This window comes from Brachyistius frenatus, unplaced genomic scaffold (assembly GCF_029030835.1).
Source record: "Brachyistius frenatus isolate BFR_SWC_R1_liver_20210118 unplaced genomic scaffold, ASM2903083v1 Contig_10, whole genome shotgun sequence".
NCBI classification, from domain to species: domain Eukaryota; kingdom Metazoa; phylum Chordata; class Actinopteri; family Embiotocidae; genus Brachyistius; species Brachyistius frenatus.
In genome coordinates this window covers 6,437,233-6,447,398 of record NW_027210609.1, presented here as the reverse complement: position 1 = coordinate 6,447,398, position 10,166 = coordinate 6,437,233, and the positions used below count along the sequence as shown (strand labels likewise).

Here is a 10,166-nt window from a genome sequence, read left to right as displayed (position 1 = left end):
CAGTACACGTTAAAATAACAAGCACAACTGTAATGTTCAGTTTAAAACAGTCAAATGTTAAACACATGTCTTCCAATTACTTGACATTAGGTCTCATTAAGCAAGAGATAGACTAATTAGACAAGGGACAAAAAGTGTTAGGTGTTATGAATTTTGGGTGAATGTCATTATTTTATGAGAAAAAAACAATGTCACACTAATTGGTAACTTGGAAAGCATCAACACGACATAATCAGTTTGGCACATGTTAAAATTACAGTGTTTAACCCGTGAAAAATAATCAGAGGTTATTACTGTCTGGCCAATGTTCTAATTGACTTTGCATTGTATGAGGAGGAACACAATTAGATAAACCGATGTAGTGCTGCAGAGGCATTTATCTTAATATACATGTGTCACAAATGCCTCCATTTGATCTAATCACAAAAAAACACATTGCATTTTGGATTCCTTGAAAAAAAAACCTATATATTTTCAGAGCAGAGCTAATCTCTCAGTTTGATGAGTAAGAGAACACAGTGGACTTTTATATTCTTGTCAACTGGCCATTTATTTGACTTCCTGATATGTGTTCCATATATGTATATATATATGCACACAGTTTTTTAACTTGCAGTCAGTGGCACATTTTCCTATCATGTTAATGCATAGGGCTATGCGCAAGCTTTTACTGACCTCAGAAAAACATATATAATTGACTTCATGCATACTAAAAAAAAAATCGACCGAAAAACATGTTTTGAAAAGATATTAAGAATTAGTATGAATACATTTATGGAATAAACTGTTATAATGGCAAAAAAAAAAATTGGGATAATTGCAAACCTTCAAAATTTGCATTGTGGCGTCAAGTCCTTGTAAAGAGGAAAAAGTCTTGTGTTTGAGAGATAGTGGAGCGAGCAAAGTGGGCGCATACTGTCAATGTGCACATTGACAGGGAAAAATAAAGTACTTCAGTAGTAAAATTAACATTAATTATTTGATGGTACATTTTAGAAGAGTAAAATACTCTATATATATCTATGTAATGTGCAGCAATAAAAATACATGGGAGCTAAAGTGATATTACCTGACTAAAGAAATGCCATAATTTCTTTTAAGTGACATAAAAGGCTGAGCAAACTTGAATAGTCTTCCAGACACATCTATCAGTCTTGTTAAGAATATAAGAGGTATTTAATGTGGGTTGTTTATTAAAGTTTGAAGAGCTTTAATACGTGTTAATATTTGACATGGAATTGCAAGTGAGGCTATCATTTCTATGACTGTCTTCAAAAACATTGCATTATGAAACAGAAGAGGAATGTTGATGTGGCCTGTTTCACAGAGGCATTTATTTTTCATGAAAATCCACCTCACTGACAGCACTAAAATGAAGGAAAACGTAAGCTGACACGGTGCAGAACATTAGACGGTGTCCTCCGTGCTCTTCGCCTCTGCCACCTCTCTGGCAGCATTGTCCCTGTTGGACTTTTGTTCTCTTATTCCCACCCTGCCCCTCCTCTCTTCTTCTTTTTTCTCTTTGTCCAGCAGGCGATAGTTGAGTCCCATTCCAGCAAACAGGAAGACACTGGAGACAATAAGGAGGATCCCACAGGCCTGGTACGTGTACCTGTAGTCATGGTAGATGTCTTTGAACTTTCCTGTGAAGACAAATAGAGTCGCATTTCATTTTTTGTTGCAACATTTTACTTTGGTAAACTACACAGAAAAAAAAAAGTATTAGTTGTTAGGTGAATGCTATACTCACCAAGCAGTGGGGGTCCTAACAAGACTGGGCCACACTCCACAATGGTCACCAGCCCAACAGCACTGGAGAAGCGCTGGGCTCCCACAAGATCCATCAAGGTCTCAAAAAGCACTGAGCTCAGCCAGCCAAAAGCAAACCCAAAGAAGATGGCATAAATAATAAAGCCCTTGTAGTCTACTGATATCGGAGCTAGAACGTGACACACACCGTTGTAAAGCACTGAGGCAGCGAAGAAGTATTGTATTCTGGGCCGGACCCACTTGGTGTTGGCCACCATACCCATTGAGGGCCGGGCCACCATGTCAACAATCGCCAGCACAGACAGTAAGAAAGCTGCCTTGTCTTTAGGGATGTCTTTACTCTTGGCATAATTAGAGAGGAACACCAGCGGTGTAAAGAGACCAAAAAACATGATAATGTTGCCCATAATGTAGAGCAAAAAGCCACGGTGCTTGAACAAAGAGAGGTCGATGAAGCTGTTGATGGTCTGCACCACAGTCCTCCTCTCGGTCGTCTTCTCTGGAGGTTTGGGTTTCGGTCCTATGGGCCGCATGAGGGAACCAGCAACACAACAATTGAAGAGCAGGCCACCCAGGATCAAAAAACTTCCTCTCCAGCCAAACTTGTCAAAGAGCCAGGTGTTAAGAGGAGCCAGGGTGGAGAGAAAGACAGGGCTGCCAGCCATGGCGATCCCGTTAGCAATAGGTCGCTTGTTGTAGAAATACTTTCCAATCATAGTGAGAGCAGGATTCAGGTTGAAGGCCAGTCCCAAACCTGAAAGAATCAATCAAACATTTTTTAAGTGTATAAAAAAAAAAAAAGATTTGAGTGTTTGGAGATCAAGGTATTTATTGGGGTTCTTATTTTTGAAGAACACTAGGTGGCAACAGTGCACAGTAAAAAAAACAGAAAAAAGGGTGAGTCATGACCAAACTTGAAAATATAGAAAGTTAAAATTAGGTACCTCCCACCACACCAATGCAGAAGTACAGTGCTTCAACAGTTTTGCAGAAAGAAGCAGCCACAAGGCCCAGTCCAGACAGGCATCCTCCGGCCATCATAACAGGACGACTCCCATATTTATTAACCATGATGCTGCTGATAGGACCTGCAGCACAAAAAGCACAGCACAAATAATCACACACACATATGAGATGCAGAAAGATGGTGGTTTCCATCCTGTCACATGCACAGTTCTACATTCAACCACGAGAGGGCTCCGGTGCCACAGCTGTGGTTCGGCAAATTCAAACAACTTCTACAATCATTTTTGTCAGTGCTGCACTGCAGTAGATGTGTTCTCATGCCATTAATAATGCGGTTTGTCGGAAAAGCCACGAAAGCTGCGATGAAATAATCATTTATTTGACAAAGAGATTCATAAAAATTGACAAAGAAATAATTTGTTTGGGAATTCTTTTTAAATGGACTCCGGATGCATTTGAAATGATTATTAGAAATATCTCAGCACAGACAAGTGGGTGGGGGTATTAGTGTGTGTGTTTTGAGGAGGGGGGTTTGGCTCTGGTGTGTGCTGGGCTTTAAAACAACAACTGAAATCTTCTTTTGTACATTTCTGACAGTTTTGGCACCTGGTGCACTTGTTTCAGAGAAGGACTGACTGAATGGGGCGACAATAAATCAATCTGCGAAGATGCATCCATACAGGATTCAACATCAGCTCAAGAAAATTACTATGACTTGCAGACAAATGACTAAAATGCACCGAGGGTTCAGGTCGCAAAACACCATCTCCATCTACAACTTATAACAACCAGCCTAAATGAGTATGAGGATCCACATGGAGGACACTTCTGCCTTCCTGCCAAATCCCTGCACTACCCAATGAACCTAAATGGAAACTGACAGTTTTTGTTTAGAGGTTGTCCAGACTCATTTACCAGCGCGGTGTAAGACAAAGGGTTTATAAATTGTAATGCAGGCCGTCTCCACACAAACAATGAGTTCTTTCCTTCTGCTTTGCGGGGAGAGTTGCTTAGGATAAAATGGTTGGAGACGAACCAATGTAGAATATTATGAATATAATGAATCAAAAATTGAAGGAGTACAGAGGTACGCAACGGTGGGCCGTTAATGAACTCCTCCTGCTGATGTGTGCAGAATGTTTAACATACAGACTCGGCTGTCATCCACTCACAGCACTGACAAACATTTCTTCACCTATACTTAATTACCATGCACAGCTCGCATTCATTTGTGCATATTTACATCTAAACATTTGCATTGATTAAGAGCGAACATGTATACCTTGACCTCTGCAGTTCATGACTTGGGACACGAGCAGATCTCACAAGAAAGAGTTGATAAAGTAACACAAGCTTGGATCCATTATTTGTTGCCTTAGATACAAAGTATTAAATAACACGCTGCCAAGTGAAAGACAGATTAAGAACAATCAGATCTTCTTACAGTGTAGCTCAATAACCTCTTATCACTGTTTCTACTGCCTGCGTGTCACTCTGCAGCTGCATGTTTAGGGAATGTGTTGCTGAACAATAAGCAGCATTGATTCACTCGCGGGGAACACAATACTTCCGGCATACAGGAATGAAGGCTGAACTTTAATGTGATGTTTTGCACATCTTTAACGTGTAACAGCCTCCCGTTGTAAGTAAATAACAGACATGTGGCAACTTTGTTTTACAGGATTTATGTAGCAAAAATAAAATAAGTAAGTATGTTTTGATGTAATGTGTTCAACATCTAAAAACAATATATTTTAACTGGATAGGAAGTCTGTATATGGTGTTATATTTTCCACTTCACATCAGTTTGGCACACTAAAGCAACTTTCCTGAAACTTCCCTGAGATTAGATGCTTGACTCGTCATTCTTTCAGTTTCATGCATTTATCTAAAGAGAGCTGCTGTGTTTTGATTTCAGAGCAGACGAGCGGGACGAGGAGGGATTCTTTGAACTCTCCGTGTTGAATATCAAGCACATGAATTGAGACTTATCGTCACCTGACTGACCAGACCTGTGTGACATCATCCAGCTTCTCATTCATCTCATTAGTGCAGGAACACAACGAAACCCCCGGGGGTTCTTCCACCCTCAAAGCACAACGGAAAACAATCAGCAGGTGTCCAAGGTTAAAAGCTATTCACGTGCTCCAGAGACTGATAATGTTGCAACAACACTTCAATAGAGCAGTTAGAGTATTGTTTTATCGCAGTATGAAATGTTTGATTTAATTTGCACTATAATTGTGAGAATCTGTGGCCTCTGTGTGGACAAACTGACAGGCAACACCGTAAGTCTGTTTTTTTTTTTTTTTTTTTTTTTTTTTTTTAGCAGAAAGCAATGCATTGGCTTTTAACTTAACACTGCAGGAATAAATCTTTTAGAGTTGTGCTAAGAGCCAGAAATTGATTCAGCCTATAAATCTTCTTGATGTGCTAAATGTCAAGTGTTAACAAACCCATGCTCAGCTGCTTGTATTTCTGGGTTGAAGCTCACCTCCACCGTACATAACTGCCAACATGATGGAGGAGATCCAGGATACCTGGCTGCTCGTCACATCGAAGATCACCTCAATCTCTTTGAAGAAGACAGTGATGGACTTGGGAAATGCGTAGGAGAAGCCAATAGAGATGAAGGCCCCGGCCACCACCATCCATCCCCAGCCACCCTCAGGTGGTGTGTAGCCCACAGGACCACCGACGGCAGGCGCCATTTTGCCTCACAGAACTCCTCTTCAAATCAACACGTTTTACAGATACGAGAACCTGTTCAGGAGAGAACAAAGCCACAAAGAGTGTTACTTGATTAGTTGATAAAAATGTAATAAATTTTTTTTGGGGGGTTTATTATTCATGGTGCAGAAAACCTTTGGATAACATTTTGAAAACAGTTTATTGACTTAAGTTAACTGTTTAATAAGTTAGATTGTTAAAAGACTTGAAATCTAATCAATCCATCAACAAATGTGCCAAAAACATTTTGTTATTTCCTGTACATGTTATAGTTAGTGATACTTTGTTCACTTTAATTACCATCTTGAGTTGAACTTGATATTTTGCCCTCAGCTTTGAAACATTTGACATAAACTGAACATTTTGGTATCAAATCTGTAAATCATAAAAGTCAGCAACAGTTTGCTTTTGTATTTAAGATGTTGTTGTTACATGCTCCCTCCTAAGGATGACTGCAAATGGTTACATATCATTTCATCAACAGACATTTAATTGGACCCAAAAAAGATGATCTAGAGAGCGTAAATATATACAAAAGTGTAAATCAAATTAAAAACATTTTTAGTTGAATTCGCAAAGATATTTTAAACACTTTTCAATAATAAGCTCTCTTGCACTTGCCGGCACTTGAACTACTGCGCCTTTAAAATGCATATCATTTATTTTATTGTTTAATTTTATGCATTTGATCTGTTCTCATGCATCTCATTTCTTATCTATATTTTTAAATGTTGCTTTATATCCATTTTATGTGAAACACTGTATGTCATATATAGCTGTAAAGCACTTTGAGCTGCATTTCTTGTATGAAAGGTGACATACAAATAAAGTTTGTGAGGATGTATAATAAGCTATGATTACTTATCCTCATAATTCTTGTAATTCTTTGAACTTTTCACAATCGCAGCAATGAATCATGGGTGTTATCTTATGTTAAGTTCCCCAAATTCTCTCTTCTCTCACACTTTTAAAACCTGGTGCTGTAAATCTAATTTAGTAGTTAGGAATGAGGGAGTGGTTGATGTATACAAGTTTTCCTGTTGCTGGAAGGTTTTACATGAACATTTGATACAAGACTGCTCAAAGGTGCCTTGGTAACGTCAAAATCAGTCTTAAAACTGAGGCAAAAGCACCATGTTCACATAATCACACATTTACAGACACAAAACAATTATTGTACTCACTATGTAGAAGATATATGCAAACTGCTGTCTGACTGCTGTCTTTATCTTTTTCTTCTATCTTATGCCTTTTGATCTCAGTACTAACTCACCAGACTGGTTTTCCTACTCTCTGGAGGCCTCTTGCCTGTTTCACTGCATGCGGCATACAATGCATGCCTTGTATACTGACCTCTGAGCTCCCTTGAGTAGCCCTGCTTTGCTGATATCTGATGTGTATATGAAAAGAAACTCGATTTTTCTAAAAATATTTCCCTAACTCAATAACAGAGATTTAGATTAAGGATGGCATTGCTGGTCTTTCTCTGCTTTGAACATCTCTCTGCATGATTTCACTGGGATCTCACAGTTTCATTTTAGAGGTGATGAATAAGAGTCCATCTGCAGAGTCAAACAACTTACTGTAGTGTTTACACAGGGGAGACTATCCAGCGAGAACATTGATTAGACCATGAATACAGGTTGAATTCACACTGCTCAATAGCTCTGGGCTCTAGAGTGGGTGATGATATAGTGTTTTTCAGCCAAGGAGGACTTGATTTGGTTGATGAATTGGTTTAGTGCTCAGAAAATGTATTGGATAAGCCAGTTGTGTACAGCAAGTAGTGAATATTTAATGTATTAAAGAACTTTTGTTATTGAGCTGGGATTTTAGTTGCTGCTGTGCAGCTGTAAATGTGTCCCCTGCATTTTCCGACAGATGCGATAGGTAGTGGAAGAGAAATAAGAACTTAAAGTTTCTCTCTTATTCATTCATTGTGGGCCACTTGGAAGAATTAGATATGAGCCTCTTGGGTGAAACTGATTAAATGTATAAAACGGATATATAAAGATACCATAGTTCAGCATGAAGGAGGTGTGTGATGCTTTGAGTAAAAGTACTCTGAAAAATGACAGAGACATATCTGCTGTTTCTAACATAAACGGAAATGTAAAAAAAAAAAGACAATTGGTGCTTTTGAGGAGAGTCAAATGGTGGAGCAATTTCTTGATGGTGGTGCCATTTCTCCTTATGTCTTACTGCAGCTCTATTCTTTGATGGTGACCCCTACATCTCACTCTCAGAGTGAGAGCGAGCAAGTGTATTACACATACATAATAAACTATTCACACGAAATGCTCATTGTCTCATAAGTGACTCTCTTTTTTAATGTGTTGTCTCCAGTTTTATCAGGAATGTTTCCAACTCCTTAGAAGGTTCCATATCGATTGATGTTAAATACCTGCAGCTTCATGTAACACACATTTCACATTAAAGTGGATACGATGCTGCAATATTTCAAAAGACCTACAGTCTGTCTCAACTTGGGACACCATCAGTCTAATTAAAAACATTTTTTTTCCCAACAATTTGTACAATTAGGATTTTTGCTTTCATTTCTTCATAAAGGTTTTAATGTAAAACTTTATACCTTGAAACAACAAACATTCCTTGTTATTGTTGTGAGTAGATTCTTCTCAGATATTTCTACTGATGACACTTTTACTTGACACTGGTGTTGAATTCACAGTCCGATCTCAAAGTGTGTAACACACCCATCAATCCACTGGAGGAAAGCGTGTAAGTGTCACGTTTTGCTTTGTTTTTGCATGGAAAGTACATGCATGTATGACCACGGTGGAAGAAGGCGGTCATGTGATGAAGTACAAAGAGTGACAAAAGTGACAATTTTTCATGTGAAAAATTCATTTTTGATAAAGCAAAAGTCAAAAGGGATTTCCTTTGAGGAACAGAAGTAATAAAACAAAAGTTATTTAGCTAACATAACGTACGTTATGTGAACGATGTGACGTAAGTGACATATCTCACATAAAATTACTTCTTTAAACCCGAACCATGTGTAATCACTTTCGCTCTGGTTTTCCCTTTACCACGGTCACTTTTCCCACCATGAAAATGAAAAGTCTGCAAAATTACAAGAGAGGTCAGTCAAAAGATTTTCACTGTGAAAGCAGATGCCACACATCCACCAGGCTGCCTCTCAACTAGGACAGTATGCTGGGGAAATGTTCTTTCCTGCGGCAGACACAGCGTTGTCTGTATTTTTAAACAATGAAAAATTCATTGGTTGACATTAGATGATGAATGGAGGAACGAACTAAGACAGACAGCACCCCCCAGATAAAATGGCAAAACTGCAGAAATAATGAATAAAACAGATAATTTCATACCGAGGATTGATCACTTGACTCTAAACTGGTGAGCAAAAGTATAAAAAAAAACTCCATAAAAACTGCAGCGTCCATTCATTTAGGCTATAAGTAGAAGAAAGAAATAAGGGGCAGAAGCATGAAGGTTAACCCCTCTTACACTGTAAAGGTCTAAATAAAGCAGTCAAAGTGGGTGGCCTCAATGTGCCACTCAACAACATACACATTCCAGCACAAAGTGGAGACATGAGTAGAGCTACAACAGGAGTTGGGGTTCATGCTTAAGTGACGAGGCTGAATTTTCCTAACTAATGTATTTAAAATTAATGTGACTAAGTTTGATATATCAAGCTGCTAATCAAATAGAAATACAATTCAAAGGGCCCGCCTCTATGGATCCTGTCTAACTTCTCTTTAGCTTGTTGATTTAGGGTTTATGTTTTTGTTTGACTAAACAATAATTAATTAAATGGTCAAATTAGATAGGTTGACAGGATTCAAGTAGCTTAAATTATATTGAAATAACACAAGATTTAACATGTCTGGGTAAATTTTGGTGCTTCAAGCAAAGGAGTTTTCATTAATTCTCCCTGCAGCCATGCTTTAGGCCTCCTGTGACCCCGTGTTTCTAATAGCACTTATTAGACCTAGTGAGTTTGTCTGATTAATTATAGATGAGATGAGTGTGTTAAATATTTGCTCAGGGAAATTGCACACTCACATAATAAGGATTGTTATAACCCTGACAAAGAAATACATTTTTCATGAATATCCAGCCGAAATTGGTCTACTTATGCAAGTAATTATTTTCTAAAGTGAAGACTGGCAAATATTAAATGTACATAGTGTCAAGCATCTTACCTTGGCAGGAGCTCTTGGACGGGGACAGATGAGCTCTGCAGATAAAGTCTTGGAGGCACGTTAACACAGTGCAGACATCATTGAATGGGACAGAGCGACTTTGAATATGTATGAAATACAAAAAAAAAAAGCCACTGCATATGTTTCACAGATACTCCAGAAGGGATCTATGGGTCTCCAGCCACTATGACAGTCCAAAAGTTGCCAGGGGCACCTCGGCGCCACACTACATCTGTTTCACTGGATAAAGTAAACTTGAGTGGACTCAGTGCCGAGATCAAACAGCTGGACCATGTGGACACTATGGTGCTAAATGGAGAGGTCAGGCAACTTCTTATTGGCTGTGCGAGACTTAATGTCATGCCCCGACAATGCTTTCTCCACCCCTCTGTCATGTGCTGAGCTCACACACAAGGTCAGAGTAATTCACTGCTCAGCACTATAGTCTGTGTGGACTAAGAGGATATCAAATAGGGTCTGCACTCTAAGAGATAAGATGCATTACGA

General features: G+C 38.8%; 1 protein-coding gene across 1 annotated transcript; it reads right to left on the bottom strand.

Annotated features, from left to right (window-relative positions):
- Positions 1–581: 581 nt before the first annotated feature.
- On the bottom strand, positions 582–9,916 carry slc16a1a (solute carrier family 16 member 1a). Its single transcript, XM_069691092.1, has 5 exons — positions 9,660–9,916; positions 5,231–5,499; positions 2,715–2,858; positions 1,751–2,524; positions 582–1,643 (listed from the first exon to the last, which is right to left on the bottom strand). Exons 2-5 carry the CDS (start codon positions 5,445–5,447, stop codon positions 1,408–1,410), a joined length of 1,371 nt encoding a protein of 456 aa, XP_069547193.1. The 5' UTR covers positions 5,448–5,499; positions 9,660–9,916; the 3' UTR covers positions 582–1,407.
- Positions 9,917–10,166: the final 250 nt, after the last annotated feature.

Excerpts from the sequence above, each read along its gene's own strand:
- slc16a1a (XM_069691092.1), bottom strand. The coding sequence starts at position 5,447 with ATGGCGCCTGCCGTCGGTGGTCCTGTGGGCTACACACCACCTGAGGGT. Across the intron at positions 2,859-5,230 it reads GGCAGTTATGTACGGTGGAG|GTCCTATCAGCAGCATCATG; the intron begins GTGAGCTTCAAC and ends TTTGTGCTGCAG. Across the intron at positions 2,525-2,714 it reads CTGCATTGGTGTGGTGGGAG|GTTTGGGACTGGCCTTCAAC; the intron begins GTACCTAATTTT and ends TGATTCTTTCAG.